The sequence below is a fragment of the Heptranchias perlo genome, unplaced genomic scaffold, assembly GCF_035084215.1.
Source record: "Heptranchias perlo isolate sHepPer1 unplaced genomic scaffold, sHepPer1.hap1 HAP1_SCAFFOLD_1225, whole genome shotgun sequence".
Lineage (NCBI taxonomy): Eukaryota > Metazoa > Chordata > Chondrichthyes > Hexanchiformes > Hexanchidae > Heptranchias > Heptranchias perlo.
Window position 1 is genome coordinate 8,932 of NW_027138457.1, and position 21,527 is coordinate 30,458.

At 58.7% G+C, this 21,527-nt stretch overlaps 1 protein-coding gene across 1 annotated transcript; it reads left to right on the forward strand.

The window, feature by feature from the left end:
* Positions 1-1,968: 1,968 nt before the first annotated feature.
* LOC137308211 (myelin protein P0) lies at positions 1,969-14,408 on the forward strand (the record flags this gene model as incomplete). The annotated part of the gene is made up of 5 exons (XM_067977060.1): positions 1,969-2,160; positions 4,430-4,643; positions 7,109-7,256; positions 12,676-12,724; positions 13,247-14,408. Coding segments are annotated over 5 exons (702 nt in total), but the record flags the coding sequence as incomplete, so codon positions are not given.
* Between the last annotated feature and the right edge of the window lie 7,119 nt (positions 14,409-21,527).

Sequence of the window (21,527 nt, forward strand, 5' to 3'; positions counted from 1 at the left end):
ATTAACGTCAGTCAGTAACACAGGGCGCTGGGGGAGAGGGGTTACTGAGAGACAGTGTGAGGGAGAGGGATTAACATCAGTAGAGATACAGTCAGTAACACAGGGCGCTGGGGGGAGAGGGTTACTGAGTGACAGTGTGAGGGAGAGGGATTAACATCAGTAGAGATACAGTCAGTAACACAGGCGCTGGGGGAGAGGGGTTACTGAGAGACAGTGTGAGGGAGAGGGATTAACATCAGTAGAGATACAGTCAGTAACACAGGGCGCTGGGGGAGAGGGGTTACTGAGTGACAGTGTGAGGGAGAGGGATTAACATCAGTAGAGATACAGTCAGTAACACAGGGCGCTGGGGGGAGAGGGGTTACTGAGAGACGGTGTGAGGGAGAGGGATTAACATCAGTAGAGATACAGTCAGTAACACAGGGCGCTGGGGGGAGAGGGGTTACTGAGTGACAGTGTGAGGGAGGGGGATTAACATCAGTAGAGATACAGTCAGTAACACAGGGCGCTGGGGGAGAGGGGTTACTGAGTGACAGTGTGAGGGAGAGGGATTAACATCAGTCGAGATACAGTCAGTAACACAGGGCGCTGGGGGAGAGGGGTTACTGAGAGACAGTGTGAGGGAGAGGGATTAACATCAGTAGAGATACAGTCAGTAACACAGGGCGCTGGGGGGAGAGGGGTTACTGAGTGACAGTGTGAGGGAGAGGGATTAACATCAGTAGGGATACAGTCAGTAACACAGGGCGCTGGGGGGAGAGGGGTTACTGAGTGACAGTGTGAGGGACAGGGATTAACATCAGTAGAGATACAGTCAGTAACACAGGGCGCTGGGGGAGAGGGGTTACTGAGAGACAGTGTGAGGGAGAGGGATTAACATCAGTAGAGATACAGTCAGTAACACAGGGCGCTGGGGGGAGAGGGGTTACTGAGTGACGGTGTGAGGGAGAGGGATCAACATCAGTAGAGATACAGTCAGTAACACAGGGCGCTGGGGGAGAGGGGTTACTGAGAGACAGTGTGAGGGAGAGGGATTAACATCAGTAGAGATACGGTCAGTAACACAGGGCGCTGGGGGAGAGGGGTTACTGAGTGACAGTGTGAGGGAGAGGGATTAACATCAGTAGAGATACAGTCAGTAACACAGGGCGCTGGGGGGAGAGGGGTTACTGAGAGACAGTGTGAGGGAGAGGGATTAACATCAGTAGAGATACAGTCAGTAACACAGGGCGCTGGGGGAGAGGGGTTACTGAGAGACAGTGTGAGGGAGAGGGATTAACGTCAGTCAGTAACACAGGGCGCTGGGGGGAGAGGGGTTACTGAGAGACAGTGTGAGGGAGGGGGGATTAACGTCAGTCAGTAACACAGGGCGCTGGGGGAGAGGGGTTACCGAGAGACAGTGTGAGGGAGAGGGATTAACATCAGTAGAGATACAGTCAGTAACACAGGGCGCTGGGGGAGAGGGGTTACTGAGAGACAGTGTGAGGGAGAGGGATTAACGTCAGTCAGTAACACAGGGCGCTGGGGGGAGAGGGGTTACTGAGAGACAGTGTGAGGGAGGGGGATTAACGTCAGTAGAGATACAGTCAGTAACACAGGGCGCTGGGGGGAGAGGGGTTACTGAGTGACAGTGTGAGGGAGAGGGATTAACATCAGTAGAGATACAGTCAGTAACACAGGGCGCTGGGGGGAGAGGGGTTACTGAGTGACAGTGTGAGGGAGAGGGATTAACATCAGTAGAGATACAGTCAGTAACACAGGGCGCTGGGGGGAGAGGGGTTACTGAGAGACAGTGTGAGGGAGAGGGATTAACATCAGTAGAGATACAGTCAGTAACACAGGGCGCTGGGGGGAGAGGGGTTACTGAGAGACAGTGTGGGGGAGGGGGATTAACGTCAGTCAGTAACAGAGGGCGCTGGGGGAGAGGGGTTACCGAGAGACGGTGTGGGGGAGGGGGATTAACGTCAGTCAGTAACGCCGGACTCTTTTACAGTGCTATGTCCGTCACACGCCATCTCCGTCTCCACACATCACAACCTCCACAAGACCGTGGGCTCCGACGTCACCCTCTACTGCGGATTCTGGTCCAGCGAGTACGTTTCCGATCTCACCACGCTGTCCTGGCGCTTCCGTCCGGACAACTCCAGGGAGATCATCTCGGTAAGGCGGCCGGCTGTTCGACTCGGGTGGGCGGCGCCCCTCCGACCGCTTCGTGCTGACGCCGTGCGAGCGGGCGGGTGTTCGACTGCGGCGGCGGGAGGGGAGTTGGGCATCGCGGAGACGGCGGGAGTCGCTGCCCAGGATCCGGGGGCTGGTTTGCACTGGTTTCTCCCAGGTCAACGCCGGGGGGTGCTGCGGTCATTTTGTCACCAACTTCTGCCAAGAAACAAGCCATCGTGCGTGTTTGGCAGGACAGTGCGGAGGGAGCTTTACTCTGTATCTAACCCTGTACCTGCCCTGGGAGTGTTTGATGGGACAGTGTAGAGGGAGCTTTACTCTGTATCTAACCCTGTACCTGCCCTGGGAGTGTTTGATGGGACAGTGTAGAGGGAGCTTTACTCTGTATCTCACCCTGTACCTGACCCTGGGAGTGTTTGACGGGACAGTGTGGAGGGAGCTTTACTCTGTATCTAACCCTGTACCTGCCCTGGGAGTGTTTGATGGGACAGTGTAGAGGGAGCTTTACTCTGTATCTAACCCTGTACCTGACCCTGGGAGTGTTTGATGGGACAGTGTAGAGGGAGCTTTACTCTGTATCTAACCCTGTACCTGCCCCTGGGAGTGTTTGATGGGACAGTGTAGAGGGAGCTTTACTCTGTATCTAACCCTGTACCTGCCCTGGGAGTGTTTGATGGGACAGTGTCGAGGGAGCTTTACTCTGTATCTAACCCTGTACCTGACCCTGGGAGTGTTTGATGGGACAGTGTAGAGGGAGCTTTACTCTGTACCTAACCCTGTCCCTGCCCTGGGAGCGTTTGATGGGACAGTGTAGAGGGAGCTTTACTCTGTCTCTAACCCTGTACCTGCCCTGGGAGTGTTTGATGGGACAGTGTAGAGGGAGCTTTACTCTGTCTCTAACCCTGTACCTGCCCTGGGAGTGTTTGATGGGACAGTGTAGAGGGAGCTTTACTCTGTATCTAACCCTGTACCTGCCCTGGGAGTGTTTGATGGGACAGTGTAGAGGGAGCTTTACTCTGTATCTAACCCTGTACCTGACCCTGGGAGTGTTTGATGGGACAGTGTAGAGGGAGCTTTACTCTGTATCTAACCCTGTACCTGCCCTGGGAGTGTTTGACGGGACAGTGTAGAGGGAGCTTTACTCTGTATCTAACCCTGTACCTGCCCCTGGGAGTGTTTGATGGGACAGTGTAGAGGGAGCTTTACTCTGTATCTAACCCTGTACCTGCCCTGGGAGTGTTTGATGGGACAGTGTCGAGGGAGCTTTACTCTGTATCTAACCCTGTACCTGCCCTGGGAGTGTTTGATGGGACAGTGTAGAGGGAGCTTTACTCTGTATCTAACCGTGTACCTGCCCTGGGAGTGTTCGATGGGACAGTGTAGAGGGAGCTTTACTCTGTATCTAACCCTGTACCTGCCCTGGGAGTGTTTGATGGGACAGTGTAGAGGGAGCTTTACTCTGTATCTAACCCTGTACCTGCCCTGGGAGTGTTTGATGGGACAGTGTAGAGGGAGCTTTACTCTGTATCTACCCCTGTACCTGCCCTGGGAGTGTTTGATGGGACAGTGTAGAGGGAGCTTTACTCTGTATCTAACCCTGTACCTACCCTGGGAGTGTTTGACGGGACAGTGTAGAGGGAGCTTTACTCTGTATCTAACCCTGTACCTGCCCTGGGAGTGTTTGATGGGACAGTGGAGAGGGAGCTTTACTCTGTATCTAACCCTGTACCTGCCCTGGGAGTGTTTGATGGGACAGTGTGGAGGGAGCTTTACTCTGTCTCTAACCCTGTACCTGGCCCTGGGAGTGTTTGATGGGACGGTGTAGAGGGAGCTTTAATCTGTATCTACCCCTGTACCTGCCCTGGGAGTGTTTGATGGGACAGTGTAGAGGGAGCTTTACTCTGTATCTAACCCTGTACCTGCCCTGGGAGTGTTTGATGGGACAGTGTAGAGGGAGCTTTACTCTGTATCTAACCCTGTACCTGCCCCTGGGAGTGTTTGATGGGACAGTGTAGAGGGAGCTTTACTCTGTATCTAACCATGTACCTGACCCTGGGAGTGTTTGAAGGGACAGTGTAGAGGGAGCTTTACTCTGTATCTAACCCTGTACCTGCCCTGGGAGTGTTTGACGGGACAGTGTAGAGGGAGCTTTACTCTGTATCTAACCCTGTACCTGCCCCTGGGAGTGTTTGACGGGACAGTGTCGAGGGAGCTTTACTCTGTATCTAACCCCCTCTCTCTCCCGACCCAGATCTTTCATTACGGTAATGGAATACCATACATCGAGAAGTGGGGCCAGTTCAGAGGACGGGTGGACTGGGTCGGAGATATCTCCAAGAGCGACGGGTCGATTGTGATCCGAAATCTGGACTACATCGATAACGGGACGTTCACCTGCGACGTCAAGAATCCCCCGGACGTGGTGGGCACCTCGTCAGACGTCCACCTCACCGTGTACGACAAAAGTAAGGGCTCCTGAGGGCTCGCCATTCAGACGTGTCCAGCGGTGTTCCCCAGGGCTCGGTGCTGGGACCCACTGCTTTTCTCGATGTGTATTAATGACTTGGACTCGGGTGCGCAGGGCACAATTTCCACATCCCTGGACCATCTCCCTCCGCTCCCACATCCCTGGACCATCTCCCTCCACTCCCACATCCCTGGACCATCTCCCGCCGCTCCCACATCCCTGGACCATCTCCCTCCACTCCCACATCCCTGGACCATCTCCCGCCACTCCCACATCCCTGGACCATCTCCCCCCGCTCCCACATCCCTGGATCATCTCCCCCCGCTCCCACATCCCTGGACCATCTCCCGCCGCTCCCACATCCCTGGACCATCTCCCTCCGCTCCCACAGCCCTGGACCATCTCCCTCCACTCCTACATCCCTGGACCATCTCCCTCCACTCCCACATCCCTGGACCATCTCCCTCCACTCCCACATCCCTGGACCATCTCCCTCCACCCCCACATCCCTGGACCATCTCCCTCCACTCCCACATCCCTGGACCATCTCCCTCCACTCCCACATCCCTGGACCATCTCCCTCCACTCCCACAGCCCTGGACCATCTCCCTCCACCCACACATCCCTGGACCATCTCCCTCCGCTCCCACATCCCTGGACCATCTCCCTCCACTCCCACATCCCTGGACGGGCTAAGGGAGAGGAAACAGAGAGCAGTGGTGAACGGACATTTCTCGGACTGGAGGGAGGTGTCCAGTGGTGTTCCCCAGGACTCGGGTCTACAGGGCACAACTTCCAAATTTGCAGACGACACAAAACTCGGAAGGGCAGTGAACAGTGAGGAGGACAGTGATAGACTTCAAGAGGATATAGACAGGCTGGTGGAACGGGCGGACACGCGGCAGATGGAATTTAACGCGGAAAAATGCGAGGTGATGCATTTCGGTAGGAAGAACGAGGAGAGGCAAAATAAACTCGAGGGCACAACTCTAAAAGGGGGTGCAGGAACGGAGAGATCTGGGGGTATATGGGCACAAATCGTCGAAGGTGGGCAGGGCAGGTTGAGAAAGTGGTTGAAAAAGCAGACGGGATCCCGGGCTTTATAAATAGAGGCATCGAGTCCAAAAGCAAGGAAGTCATGATGAACCTTTTATAAAACACTGGTTGGGCCACAACTGGAGGATTCAGTCCGGATCAGGGCACCGCACTTTGGAGGAAAGATGTGACGGCCTCGGAGAGGGTGCATTGGAGAGATTTACTAGAATGGTTCCAGGGATGAGGGACCTCGGTTACGGGGAGAGACTGGAGAAGCTGGGGGTCGTTCTCCTGGGAACAGAGACGGTCGCGGGGAGATTCGATCGAGGGTTTCGAAATCAGGAAGGGTCTGGACAGAGTAGAGGGAGAGAGAAACTGCTCCCATTGGTGGAAGGGTCAAGGACCAGAGGGCACAGATCCTTGAAAGTGGAGTCACAGGTGGATAGGGTGGTGAAGAAGGCATTCAGCATGCTTGGTTTCATTGGTCAGAACATTGAATGCAGGAGTTGGGATGTCTTGTTGAAGTTGTACAAGACATTAGTAAGGCCACACTTGGAATACTGTGTACAGTTCTGGTCACCCTATTGTAGAAAGGATATTATTAAACTAGAAAGAGTGCAGAAAAGATTTACTAGGATGCTACCGGGACTTGATGGTTTGACTTACAGGGAGAGGTTCGATAGACTGAGACTTTTTTCCTGGAGAGTAGGAGGTTAAGGGGTGATCTTATCGAAGTCTATAAAATAATGAGGGGCATAGATAAGGTAGATAGTCAAAATCTTTTCCCAAAGGTCGGGGAGTCTATAACGAGGGGGCATAGATTTAAGGTGAGAGGGGAGAGATACAAAAGGGTCCAGAGGGGCAATTTTTTCACTCAAAGGGTGGTGAGTGTCTGGAACGAGCTGCCAGAGGCAGTAGTAGAGGCGGGTACAATTTTGTCTTTTAAAAAGCATTTGGACAGTTACATGGGTAAGATGGGTATCGAGGGATATGGGCCAAGTGCAGGCAATTGGGACTAGCTTAGTGGTACAAACTGGGCGACATGGACATGTTGGGCCGAAGGGCCTGTTTCCATGTTGTAAACTTCTATGATTCTAAGGTGATTGGTAAAAGAACCAGAGGGGAGATGAGGAGAAACCTTTTTCCCCACAGCGAGTGGTTGGGATCTGGAATTCACTGCCCGAGGGGGTGGGAGAGGCAGATTCAATCATGGCCTTCAAAAGGGAACTGGATAAACAATTGAACGGGAAAAAACGTGCAGGGGAAAGGGGCGGGGGGAGTGGGACTGGCTGGATCGCTCGTGCGGAGAGCCGGCACGGACTCGAGGGGCCGAGCGGCCTCCTTCTGTGCTGTGACCTTTCGATGATTCGAGGTTGATTGAGAATGTTGGGGGGCCGATTTCAGATCCGGTGGGTTTTATCTCCGCAGTTCCTCCGGTCGGTGCTGGGGTGGTGTCCGGGGCGATCATTGGAACATTCCTCGGAGTCATTCTCCTCATTGTGGGCGGGCTGTACCTGTTCCGTTACATCGTCAGGAGACGGGCGAGGAGTGAGACCATCTTCTTCAAAGGAGCAAGGTGAGAGACGGAGAGAGAGACGGAGAGCGGGAGAGGGAGACGGAGAGCGGGAGAGGGAGACGGAGAGCGGGAGAGGGAGACGGAGAACGGGAGAGGGAGACGGAGAGGGGGGAGAGGGAGACGGAGAGCGGGAGAGGGAGACGGAGAGGGGGGAAGAGGGAGACGGAGAACGAGAGAGGGAGACGGAGAGGGGGGAGAGGGAGACGGAGAGGGGGGAGAGGGAGACGGAGAGGGGGGAGAGGGAGACGGAGAGCGGGAGAGGGAGACGGAGAGCGGGAGAGAGAGACGGAGAGCGGGAGAGGGAGACAGAGAACGAGAGAGGGAGACGGAGAGCGGGAGAGGGAGACGGAGAGCGGGAGAGGGAGACGGAGAACGAGAGAGGGAGACGGAGAGCGGGAGAGGGAGACGGAGACGGGGGAGAGGGAGACGGAGAGCGGGAGAGGGAGACGGAGAGCGGGAGAGGGAGACGGAGAGCGGGAGAGTGAGACGGAGAGCGGGAGAGGGAGACGGAGAGCGGGAGAGGGAGACGGAGAGCGGGAGAGGGAGACGGAGAACGAGAGAGGGAGACGGAGAACGAGAGAGGGAGACGGAGAGCGGGAGAGGGAGACGGAGAACGGGAGAGGGAGACGGAGAACGAGAGAGGGAGACGGAGAACGAGAGAGGGAGACGGAGAACGAGAGAGGGAGACGGAGAACGAGAGAGGGAGACGGAGAGCGGGAGAGGGAGACGGAGAGAGGGAGAGGGAGACGGAGAGTGGGAGAGGGAGACGGAGAGCGGGAGAGGGAGACGGAGAGCGAGAGAGGGAGACAGAGAACGGGAGAGGGAGACGGAGAACGGGAGAGGGAGACGGAGAACGGGAGAGGGAGACGGAGAACGGGAGAGGGAGACGGAGAACGAGAGAGGGAGACGGAGAGCGGGAGAGGGAGACGGAGAACGGGAGAGGGAGACGGAGAGCGGGAGAGGGAGACGGAGAGCGGGAGAGGGAGACGGAGAGCGGGAGAGGGAGACGGAGAACGGGAGAGGGAGACGGAGAAGGAGAGAGGGAGACGGAGAAGGAGAGAGGGAGAGGGAGACGCAGAGCGGGAGAGGGAGACGGAGAACGAGAGAGGGAGACGGAGAACGAGAGAGGGAGACGGAGAACGGGAGAGGGAGACGGAGAACGGGAGAGGGAGACGGAGAACGGGAGAGGGAGACGGAGAGCGGGAGAGGGAGACGGAGAGCGGGAGAGGGAGACGGAGAGCGCGAGAGGGAGACGGAGAGCGCGAGAGGGAGACGGAGAGCGGGAGAGGGAGACGGAGAGCGGGAGAGGGAGACGGAGAGCGGGAGAGGGAGACGGAGAGCGGGAGAGGGAGACGGAGAGCGGGAGAGGGAGACGGAGAGCGGGAGATGGAGACGGAGAGCGGGAGATGGAGACGGAGAGCGGGAGATGGAGACGGAGAGCGGGAGAGGGAGACGGAGAGCGGGAGAGGGAGACGGAGAGCGGGAGAGGGAGACGGAGAGCGGGAGAGGGAGACGGAGAGCGGGAGAGGGAGACGGAGAGCGAGAGAGAGAGACGGAGAACGAGAGAGACGGAGAACGGGAGAGACGAACCGAGAGACGGAGAGGGAGAGAGAGACGGAGAGGGAGAGAGAGAGAGAGAGACGGAGAGGGAGAGGGAGAGAGAGAGAGACGGAGAGGGAGAGAGGGAGAGAGACGGAGAGGGAGAGAGAGAGAGACGGAGAGGGAGAGACGGAGAGGGAGAGGTAGAGACGGAGAGGGAGAGGTAGAGACGGAGAGGGAGAGGGAGAGACGGAGAGGGAGAGGTAGAGACGGAGAGGGAGAGGTAGAGACGGAGAGGGAGAGAGGGAGACGGAGAGGGAGAGAGGGAGACGGAGAGGGAGAGAGGGAGACGGAGAGGGAGAGAGGGAGACGGAGAGGGAGAGAGGGAGACGGAGAGGGACTGAGAGAGACGGAGAGGGGGACTGAGAGAGACGGAGAGGGGGACTGAGAGAGACGGAGAGGGGGACTGAGAGAGACGGAGAGGGGGACTGAGAGAGACGGAGAGGGGGACTGAGAGAGACGGAGAGGGGGACTGAGAGAGACGGAGAGGGGGACTGAGAGAGACGGAGAGGGGGACTGAGAGAGACGGAGAGGGGGACTGAGAGAGACGGAGAGGGGGACTGAGAGAGACGGAGAGGGGGACTGAGAGAGACGGAGAGGGGGACTGAGAGAGACGGAGAGGGGGACTGAGAGAGACGGAGAGGGGGACTGAGAGAGACGGAGAGGGGGACTGAGAGAGACGGAGAGGGGGACTGAGAGAGACGGAGAGGGGGACTGAGAGAGACGGAGAGGGAGAGGGAGAGACGGAGAGGGAGAGGGAGAGACGGAGAGGGACTGAGAGAGACGGAGAGGGGGAATGAGAGAGACGGAGAGGGGGACTGAGAGAGACGGAGAGGGGGACTGAGAGAGACGGAGAGGGGGACTGAGAGAGACGGAGAGGGGGACTGAGAGAGACGGAGAGGGGGACTGAGAGAGACGGAGAGGGGGACTGAGAGAGACGGAGAGGGGGACTGAGAGAGACGGAGAGGGGGACTGAGAGAGACGGAGAGGGGGACTGAGAGAGACGGAGAGGGGGACTGAGAGAGACGGAGAGGGGGACTGAGAGAGACGGAGAGGGGGACTGAGAGAGACGGAGAGGGGGACTGAGAGAGACGGAGAGGGGGACTGAGAGAGACGGAGAGGGGGACTGAGAGAGACGGAGAGGGGGACTGAGAGAGACGGAGAGGGGGAGAGAGAGACGGAGAGCGAGAGAGAGAGACGGAGAGCGAGAGAGAGAGACGGAGAGCAAGAGAGAGAGACAGAGAGAGATAGAGACACAGAGAGACACAGAGATGGAGACAGAAACAGAGAAAGATTCCAGTCTGTAACTCACTCCCGGGTATCTGTTATTCTATATATAAACCCCCCGAACCCCTCGATTAGATTCCAGTCTGTAACTCACTCCCGGGTATCTGTTATTCTATATATAAACCCCCCCGAACCCCTCGATTAGATTCCAGTCTGTAACTCACTCCCGGGTATCTGTTATTCTATATATAAACCCCTCGAACCCCTCGATTAGATTCCAGTCTGTAACTCACTCCCAGGTATCTGTTATTCTATATATAAACCCCCCGAACCCCTCGATTAGATTCCAGTCTGTAACTCACTCCCGGGTATCTGTTATTCTATATATAAACCCCCCCGAACCCCTCGATTAGATTCCAGTCTGTAACTCACTCCCGGGTATCTGTTATTCTATATATAAACCCCCCCGAACCCCTCGATTAGATTCCAGTCTGTAACTCACTCCCGGGTATCTGTTATTCTATATATAAACCCCCGAACCCCTCGATTAGATTCCAGTCTGTCACTCACTCCCGGGTATCTGTTATTCTATATATAAACCCCCCCGAACCCCTCGATTAGATTCCAGTCTGTAACTCACTCCCGGGTATCTGTTATTCTATATATAAACCCCCCCCGAACCCCTCGATTAGATTCCAGTCTGTAACTCACTCCCAGGTATCTGTTATTCGAAATATAAACCCCCCGAACCCCTCGATTAGATTCCAGTCTGTAACTCACTCCCAGGTATCTGTTATTCTATATATAAACCCCCCGAACCCCTCGATTAGATTCCAGTCTGTAACTCACTCCCGGGTATCTGTTATTGTATATATAAACCCCCCGAACCCCTCGATTAGATTCCAGTCTGTAACTCACTCCCGGGTATCTGTTATTCTGTATATAAACCCCCCGAACCCCTCGATTAGATTCCAGTCTGTAACTCACTCCCGGGTATCTGTTATTCTATATATAAACCCCACCGAACCCCTCGATTAGATTCCAGTCTGGAACTCACTCCCGGGTATCTGTTATTCTATATATAAACCCCCCGAACCCCTCGATTAGATTCCAGTCTGTAACTCACTCCCGGGTATCTGTTATTCTATATATAAACCCCACCGAACCCCTCGATTAGATTCCAGTCTGTAACTCACTCCCGGGTATCTGTTATTCTATATATAAACCCCCCGAACCCCTCGATTAGATTCCAGTCTGTAACTCACTCCCGGGTATCTGTTATTCTATATATAAACCCCCCGAACCCCTCGATCAGATTCCAGTCTGTAACTCACTCCCGGGTATCTGTTATTCTATATATAAACCCCCCGAACCCCTCGATTAGATTCCAGTCTGTAACTCGCTCCCGGGTATCTGTTATTCTATATATAAACACCCCGAACCCCTCGATTAGATTCCAGTCTGTAACTCACTCCCGGGTATCTGTTATTCTATATATAAACCCCCCGAACCCCTCGATTAGATTCCAGTCTGTAACTCACTCCCGGGTATCTGTTATTCTATATATAAACCCCCCGAACCCCTCGATTAGATTCCAGTCTGTAACTCACTCCCGGGTATCTGTTATTCTATATATAAACCCCCCGAACCCCTCGATTAGATTCCAGTCTGTAACTCGCTCCCGGGTATCTGTTATTCTATATATAAACACCCCGAACCCCTCGATTAGATTCCAGTCTGTAACTCACTCCCGGGTATCTGTTATTCTATATATAAACCCCCCGAACCCCTCGATTAGATTCCAGTCTGTAACTCACTCCCGGGTATCTGTTATTCTATATATAAACCCCCCCGAACCCCTCGATTAGATTCCAGTCTGTAACTCACTCCCGGGTATCTGTTATTCTATATATAAACCCCCCGAACCCCTCGATTAGATTCCAGTCTGTAACTCGCTCCCGGGTACCTGTTATTCTATATATAAACACCCCGAACCCCTCGATTAGATTCCAGTCTGTAACTCACTCCCGGGTATCTGTTATTCTATATATAAACCCCCCCGAACCCCTCGATTAGATTCCAGTCTGTAACTCACTCCCGGGTATCTGTTATTCTATATATAAACCCCCCGAACCCCTCGATTAGATTCCAGTCTGTAACTCACTCCCTGGTATCTGTTATTCTATATATAAACCCCCCGAACCCCTCGATTAGATTCCAGTCTGTAACTCACTCCCGGGTATCTGTTATTCTATATATAAACCCCCCCGAACCCCTCGATTAGATTCCAGTCTGTAACTCACTCCCGGGTATCTGTTATTCTATATATAAACCCCCCGAACCCCTCGATTAGATTCCAGTCTGTAACTCACTCCCTGGTATCTGTTATTCTATATATAAACCCCCCGAACCCCTCGATTAGATTCCAGTCTGTAACTCACTCCCGGGTATCTGTTATTCTATATATAAACCCCCCGAACCCCTCGATTAGATTCCAGTCTGTAACTCACTCCAGGGTATCTGTTATTCTATATATAAACCCCCCCGAACCCCTCGATTCGATTACTCGTGTTGTTTTCTGTCCCCGATACAGCGCTGCGGAGCGAGGGAAAGCAAGTGGGAAGTCTGGACTGCCCAGTAAGGTGAGTCCTACATAAACGGCAAGAGGGCGGAGCAGGAACAGAGAGATAATTTCATGACTCGGGGTAGAAAGGTCAACCTGTATTGAAGAGGTGGGGCCACTGAAACCGGGCGGGAGTCGGAGGGGGGGAGAGACGGGCGGGAGTCGGAGGCGGGGGGAGAGACGGGCGGGAGTCGGAGGGGGGGAGAGAGACGGGCGGGAGTCGGAGGGGGGGAGAGAGACGGGCGGGAGTCGGAGGGGGGGAGAGACGGGCGGGAGTCGGAGGGGGGGAGAGACGGGCGGGAGTCGGAGGAGTGGGGGAGAGACGGGCGGGAGTCGGAGGGGGGGGAGAGAGACGGGCGGGAGTCGGAGGAGTGGGGGAGAGACGGGCGGGAGTCGGAGGTGGGGGACGAGCGGGAGTCGGAGGCGGGAGGTCGTGAGTCCATTTTTGTTCTGACGCTCTGTGCCTCTTTCTCTCTCTCTCTCTCCCACCCGCCTTCTCCCTCCCTCTCCCTCCCCTCTCTCTCTCCCCCTCTCCCCTCAGGGGCCCGTCCTCTACGCCACCCTGGAGCAGAGCAAAAGCGCCAAGGGGGCCAGCGACAAGCGCACCAAGCAATCTGAGTCCAAGCGGGATAAAAAGTAGCGGTTAGCCCGGCCGGGAGAGGAGCCTGGCGGGGCCGAGGGGGGCCCGCGTGTGCTGATGACCATCGAGCTCACGCTGACCGACTCGGACACGGGGAGCGACTCCGAGGGCCCCCCGGGGAGAGGCAGGCAGTCGAGAAACGCCCGATAGATCTTCACTTCCCCCTCCTTCCTCACCTTCTCCCGCGCGCGCGCCCAGCCCCCCCACCCCCCCGACCCCGTCACGCTCCGCCCGCGCGACGCCCCCCTCTCTCTCTCGTGGAGCAGCGACGCGGACGAACGGTCCCAGGCCTCGCGCCTCCTCTTTCGTTTCTCTCACCCGCCCGCTCCCCCCCGCTTTCCAGCGTCGAACTTGCGGCCTGCGGCCCTTTAAACGCTGCACGCCCAAAGATGGTGTCCTCACCCCCTGCCCCTCACAAAGATGGTGTCCTCACCTCCTGCCCCTCACAAAGATGGTGTCCTCACCTCCTGCCCCTCACAGAGATGGTGTCCTCACCCCCTGCCCCTCACAGAGATGGTGTCCTCACCCCCTGCCCCTCACAGAGATGGTGTCCTCACCCCCTGCCCCTCACAGAGATGGTGTCCTCACCCCCTGCCCCTCACAGAGATGGTGTCCTCACCCCCTGCCCCTCACAGAGATGGTGTCCTCACCCCCTGCCCCTCACAGAGATGGTGTCCTCACCTCCTGCCCCTCACAAAGATGGTGTCCTCACCCCCGCCGCCCCTCACAAAGATGGCGGAACGGGGTCGGGGGGTGGTGGGGCTCGTCTGGTGCTCACCCCAAGGACGCCCGCAGCCAGCTGCTGGATCTCAAACACGGCCAATCGGTGAACACCCATCCATCCCCGCCCGCCCTCCCTCCCTCCCTCCCTCCCTCCCTCCCTCCCTCCTCCGCCTTGCAAGAGGCAGAAGTCACCGAAGTTTTATTTCTCACCATTAACGGAATTAACAGCTTCCCGTCTCTAATTCAGACGCCTCTCGGAGGGAGTCTCAAGAATCTAACGTTTTTTTCTGTGACCACTCAACTCTCGTTCTTAAAACCAATAAAAGATTTGAAACTGTTACTCTCCTCGTGCGTGTTTGCGTGTTTGCGTGCGCGTCCCCGACTTGGCGCGATATCCCGGCCCCGAGGCGGGCTTCTGACCGCGTCTCCAAGCCCGCCAGCGCCCGCCCCCTCGCCCTGCCTCTTTGTGACCTCGTGCGCTCCGTAGCCATCCGCTCATCTGCGTTGACCCTCCGACAGTGCGGCGCTCCCTCGGTACCGACCCTCCGACAGCGCGGCGCTCCCTCGGTACCGAACCTCCGACAGTGCGGCGCTCCCTCGGTACCGAACCTCCGACAGTGCGGCGCTCCCTCGGTACCGACCCTCCGACAGTGCGGCGCTCCCTCGGTACCGACCCTCCGACAGTGCGGCGCTCCCTCAGTACCGACCCTCCGACAGTGCGGCGCTCCCTCAGTACCGACCCTCCGACAGTGCGGCGCTCCCTCAGTACCGACCCTCCGACAGTGCGGGGCTCCCTCGGTACCGACCCTCCGACAGTGCAGCGCTCCCTCAGTACCGACCCTCCGACAGTGCGGCGCTCCCTCAGTACTGACCCTCCCACAGTGCGGCGCTCCCTCAGTACCGACCCTCCGACAGTGCGGCGCTCCCTCAGTACCGACCCTCCGACAGTGCGGCGCTCCCTCAGTACCGACCCTCCGACAGTGCGGCGCTCCCTCAGTACCGACCCTCCGACAGTGCGGCGCTCCCTCAGTACTGACCCTCCCACAGTGCGGCGCTCCCTCAGTACCGACCCTCCCACAGCGCGGCGCTCCCTCGGAACCGACCCTCCGACAGTGCGGCGCTCCCTCAGTACCGACCCTCCCACAGTGCGGCTCTCCCTCGGCACCGACCCTCCCACAGTGCGGCGCTCCCTCAGTACCGACCCTCCGACAGTGCGGCGCTCCCTCAGTACCGACCCTCCGACAGTGCGGCGCTCCCTCGGTACCGACCCTCCGACAGTGCGGCGCTCCCTCAGTACTGGGCACCGGGGAACGTCGGCCTGGATGATGGGGCTCGAACCCACGACCTTCAGATTCAGAGGCGAGAGAGGTCGATCGAGTCCGGGCTGACTCTGTGCTCAAGGCCCCCTCGAGCCCGTGATCTCCGGTGACCCCTCCCTTTACCCGCGCGCGACACTGCGGGATTTTGCCGTTCTTTGCACTGGACGAGGCCCTGGCCGCTGCGAGGATGAAAGGAACGCTCTTCGTGGGATCTTGCTGTGCTCAAAACGGCCAGCCACCTGTGCCTGCGGCCCCCACAAGGGGGGGGGGGCGCCCTGACCCCCCTGCCCCTCACAATGATGGAGTCCTCCCCGCCCCTCACAAAGATGGTGTCCTCGCCCCCGCCCCTCACAGAGATGGTGTCCTCACCCCCCCGGCCCCTCACAAAGATGGTGTCCTCACCCCCGCCCCCCTCAGAAAGACGGTGTCCTCACACCCCCGCCCCCTTACAAAGACGGTGTCCTCACCCCCCGCCCCTCACAGAGATGGTGTCCTCACCCCCCGCCCCTCACAAAGATGGTGTCCTCACCCCCCCCGCCCCCTCACAAAGATGGTGTCCTCACCCCCCCGCCCCTCACAAAGATGGTGTCCTCACCCCCCCGCCCCTCACAAAGACGGTGTCCTCACCCCCCCGCCCCCTCACAAAGATGGTGTCCTCACCCCCCCGCCCCCTCACAAAGATGGTGTCCTCACCCACCGCCCCTCACAAAGATGGTGTCCTCACGCCCGCCCCTCACAAAGATGGTGTCCTCACCCCCCCCGCCCCTCACAAAGACGGTGTCCTCACCCCCCCGCCCCCTCACAAAGATGGTGTCCTCACCCCCCCGCCCCCTCACAAAGATGGTGTCCTCACCCACCGCCCCTCACAAAGATGGTGTCCTCACGCCCGCCCCTCACAGAGATGGTGTCCTCACCCCCCCGCCCCTCACAGAGATGGTGCTGCCAGTTCATCTGATTTAAAAAGATAGGTATACATATATTACAGACTCCTCAATGAAAAAGGAGAGCATTATATTTATATATATATAAATACATACACACTACGCCCCGCACAAAGATGGCGACACCACCCGATTGCCATTTTGCCCCGCACAAAGATGGCGAAGTCCCTTTATGCCCCACACAAAGATGGCGACACCACTGTCGTCCTTTCGCCCCGCACAAAGATGGCATAATCACCGATCGCCCTTTTGCCCCGCACAAAGATGGCGACACCGCACCACCCCGCCCCCCACCTCTGCCCCGCACAAAGATGGCGCAGTCACCTGCCGGCCTTCACTCAGCTCCAGAGCGGATCCTTCTCCCCCTCCTCCGCCGCCCACCATCCGCCGTCAATATCGGTCCCATCAGCTCACCCGGCCTCTCGGCTCCACATCCCTGCCTCCCCCGGGCGGCCTGGAGCCCGTCTGGTCCGCGATGGCGTCGGATGCTGGGCGCTGGGCGGAGGAGGGAGAAGGCGGCCATTCCCCCATCCCCCAGCCGCGGGGGCTGACGGGCCGGCGGAGGACCGGAAATGGCGGCGCTCGGAGGACCGGGGTGTTTGTGGATGGCTCGAAGGTGTCTGAGTCTGGGAGGAGGAGGAGGGGTCACTCCAGGACTACTCTTCAGACAGGTGGGGGAGTGAGGGAGGAGTGAGGGGGAGAAGAGAGAGGGACGGTCACTCCAGAACTACTCTTCAGACAGGTGGGGGAGTGAGGGAGGAGTGAGGGGGAGAAGAGAGAGGGACGGTCACTCCAGGACTACTCTTCAGACAGGTGGGGGAGTGAGGGGGAGGAGAGAGAGGGACGGTCACTCCAGGACTACTCTTCAGACAGGTGGGGGAGTGAGGGAGGAGTGAGAGGGACGGTCACTCCAGGACTGCTCTTCAGACAGGTGGGGGAGTGAGGGAGGAGTGAGGGGGAGAAGAGAGAGGGACGGTCACTACAGGACTACTCTTCAGACAGGTGGGGGAGTGAGGGAGAGGAGAGAGAGGGACGGTCACTCCAGGACTACTCTTCAGACAGGTGGGGGAGTGAGGGAGGGGGAGAAGAGAGAGGGACGGTCACTCCAGGACTACTCTTCAGACAGGTGGGGGAGTGAGGGAGAGGAGAGAGAGGGACGGTCACTCCAGGACTACTCTTCAGACAGGTGGGGGAGTGAGGGAGAGGAGAGAGAGGGACGGTCACTCCAGGACTACTCTTCAGACAGGTGGGGGAGTGAGCGAGGAGTGAGGGGGAGGAGAGAGAGGGACGGTCACTCCAGGACTACTCTTCAGACAGGTGGGGGAGTGAGGGGGAGGAGAGAGAGAGAGGGACGGTCACTCCAGGACTACTCTTCAGACAGGTGGGGGAGTGAGCGAGGAGTGAGGGGGAGGAGAGAGAGGGACGGTCACTCCAGAACTGCTCTTCAGACAGGTGGGGGAGAGTGAGGGAGGAGTGTGGGGGTGGAGTGAGAGGGACGGTCACTCCAGGACTGCTCTTCAGACAGGTGGGGGAGTGAGGGAGAGGAGAGAGTGGGACGGTCACTCCAGGACTGCTCTACAGACAGGTGGGGGAGTGAGGGGGATGAGAGAGAGGGACGGTCACTCCAGGACTGCTCTTCAGACAGGTGGGGGAGTGAGGGAGAGGAGAGAGAGGGACGGTCACTCCAGGACTGCTCTTCAGACAGGTGGGGGAGTGAGGGGGAGGAGAGAGAGGGACGGTCACTCCAGGACTGCTCTACAGACAGGTGGGGGAGTGAGGGGGATGAGAGAGAGGGATGGTCACTCCAGGACTACTCTTCAGACAGGTGGGGAGTGAGGGGGAGGAGAGAGAGGGACGGTCACTCCAGGACTACTCTTCAGACAGGTGGGGGAGTGAGCAAGGAGTGTGGGGGAGGAGAGAGAGGGACAGTCACTCCAGGACTGCTCTTCAGACAGGTGGGGGAGTGAGGGAGGAGTGAGGGGGAGAAGAGAGAGCGACAGTCACTCCAGGACTGCTCTTCAGACAGGTGGGGGAATGAGGGAGGGAGGGAGGGAGGGGGGAGTGAGTGAGGGAGGGAGGGAGGGGGGAGTGAGGGAGGGAGGGAGGGGGGGTGAGTGAGTGAGGGAGGGAGGGGGGGGAGTGAGTGAGGGAGGGAGGGAGGGGGGAGTGAGTGAGGGAGGGAGGGAGGGGGGAGTGAGTGAGGGAGGGAGGGAGGGGGGAGTGAGTGAGGGAGGGAGGGAGGGGGGAGTGAGTGAGGGAGTGAGGGAGGGGGGAGTGAGGGAGGGGGGAGTGAGGGAGGGGGGAGTGAGGGAGGGGGGAGTGAGGGAGGGGGGAGTGAGGGAGGGGGGAGTGAGGGAGGGGGGGAGTGAGGGAGGGAGGGGGGAGTGAGTGAGGGAGGGAGGGAGGGGGGAGTGGGGGAGGGAGGGAGGGGGGGAGGGGGGAGTGAGGAGAGAGTGAGTGAGGGAGGGGGTAGAGAGTGAGGGAGGGGGTAGAGAGTGAGGGAGGGGGGAGTGAGTGAGGGAGGAGTGAGTGACTGAAGGAGGGGGGAGTGTGGGAGGGGGGAGTGTGGAGGGAGTGAGTGAGGGCGGGAGTGAGTGAGGGCGGGGGGAGTGAGTGAGGGCGGGGGAGTGAGTGAGGGCGGGGGGAGTGAGTGAGGGCGGGGGGAGTGAGTGGGGAGTGAGGAGGGGGGAGTGAGGGAGGGGGGAGTGAGTGAGGGCGGGGGAGTGAGGGAGGGGCGAGGGAGGGAGGGGCGAGGGAGGGGGAGCGAGGGCGGGGGGAGTGAGTGGGGGAGGGGGGAGTGAGTGAGTGAGGGGGGAGTGAGTGAGTGAGGGGGGAGTGAGTGAGTGAGGGGGGAGTGAGTGAGTGAGGGGGGAGTGAGTGAGTGAGGGGGGAGTGAGTGAGTGAGGGGGGAGTGAGTGAGTGAGGGGGGAGTGAGTGAGTGAGGGGGGAGTGAGTGAGTGAGTGAGGGAGGGGGCAGTGAGTGAGGGAGGTGGCAGTGAGTGAGGGAGGGGGGAGTGAGTGAGTGAGGGAGGGGGGAGTGAGTGAGGGAGGGGGGAGTGAGTGAGTGAGGGAGGGGGGAGTGAGTGAGGGAGGGAGGGGGAGTGAGTGAGGGAGGGGGAGTGAGTGAGGGAGGGAGGGAGTGAGTGAGGGAGGGAGGGGGGAGTGAGGGAGGGAGGGGGGAGTGAGGGAGGGAGGGGGGAGTGAGGGAGGGAGGGGGGAGTGAGGGAGTGAGTGAGGGGGGAGTGAGTGAGGGGGGAGTGAGTGAGGGGGGAGTGAGTGAGAGGGGGAGTGAGTGAGGGGGGGAGTGAGTGAGGGGGGAGTGAGGGAGTGAGTGAGGGAGGGAGTGAGTGAGGGGGGGAGTGAGTGAGGGGGGAGTGAGGGAGTGAGTGAGGGAGTGAGTGAGGGAGTGAGTGAGTGAGGGAGTGAGTGAGGGAGGGGGGGAGTGAGGGGGGGGAGTGAGGGGGGGAGTGAGTGAGGGAGGGAGGGAGGGGGGAGTGAGTGAGTGAGGGAGTGGGGAGTGAGGGAGGGGGAGTGAGTGAGGGAGGGGGGAGTGAGTGAGGGAGGGGGAGTGAGTGAGGGAGGGGGAGTGAGTGAGGGAGGGGGAGTGAGTGAGGGAGGGGGAGTGAGTGAGGGGGAGTGAGGGAGGGGGAGTGAGTGAGGCTGGGAGTGGGAGTGAGGGTGGGGGAGTGAGTGAGGGAGGGGGGAGAGTGGGACGGTCACTCCAGGACTGCTCTTCAGAAAGGTGGGGGAGTGAGGGAGAGGAGAGAGAGGGACGGTCACTCCAGGACTGCTCTTCAGACAGGTGGGGGAGTGAGCGAGGAGTGAGGGGGAGGAGAGAGAGGGATGGTCACTCCAGGACTACTCTTCAGACAGGTGGGGGAGTGAGTGAGGGGGAGGAGAGAGAGGGATGGTCACTCCAGGACTGCTCTTCAGACAGGTGGGGGAGTGAGGGAGAGGAGGGAGAGGGACGGTCACTCTGGGACTGCTCTTCAGACAGGTGGGGGAGTGAGGGAGGAGAGAGAGAGGGACGGTCACTCCAGGACTGCTCTTCAGACAGGTGGGGGACTGAGGGAGAGGAGAGAGAGGGACGGTCACTCCAGGACTGCTCTTCAGACAGGTGGGAGAGTGAGGGAGAGGAGAGAGAGGGACGATCACTCCAGGACTGCTCTTCAGACAGGTGGGGGAGTGAGGGGAGGAGTGAGGGAGAGGAGAGAGAGGGATGGTCACTCCAGGACTACTCTTCAGACAGGTGGGGGAGTGAGCGAGGGGGAGAAGAGAGAGGGACGGTCACTCCAGGACTGCTCTACAGACAGGTGGGGGACTGCGGGAGAGGAGAGAGAGGGACGGTCACTCCAGGACTGCTCTTCAGACAGGTGGGGGAGTGAGGGAGGAGTGAGGGAGAGGAGAGAGAGGGACGATCACTCCAGGACTTCTCTTCAGACAGGTGGGGGAGTGAGGGAGAGGAGAGAGAGGGACGGTCACTCTGGGACTGCTCTTCAGACAGGTGGGGGGAGTGAGCGAGGAGTGAGGGAGAGGAGAGAGAGGGACGATCACTCCCGGACTACTCTTCAGACAGGTGGGGGAGTGAAGGAGAGGAGAGAGAGGGACGGTCACTCCAGGACTGCTCTTCAGACAGGTGGGGGAGTGAGGGAGAGGAGAGAGAGGGACGGTCACTCCAGGACTGCTCTTCAGACAGGTGGGGGAGTGAGGGAGAGGAGAGAGAGGGACGGTCACTCTGGGACTGCTCTTCAGACAGGTGGGGGAGTGAGGGAGGAGAGAGAGAGGGATGGTCACTCCAGGACTGCTCTTCAGACAGGTGGGGGAGTGAGGGGAGGAGTGAGGGAGAGGAGAGAGAGGGACGGTCACTCCAGGACTACTCTTCAGACAGGTGGGGGAGTGAGCGAGGAGTGAGGGGGAGGAGAGAGAGGGACGGTCACTCCAGAACTGCTCTTCAGACAGGTGGGGGAGAGTGAGGGAGGAGTGTGGTGGTGGAGAGAGAGGGACGGTCACTCCAGGACTGCTCTTCAGACAGGTGGGGGAGTGCACGAGGAGTGAGGGGGAGGAGAGAGAGCGACAGTCACTCCAGGACTGCTCTTCAGACAGGTGGGGGAGTGAGCGAGGAGTGAGGGAGAGGAGAGAGAGGGACGGTCACTCCAGGACTGCTCTTCAGACAGGTGGGGAAGTGAGGGAGAGGAGAGA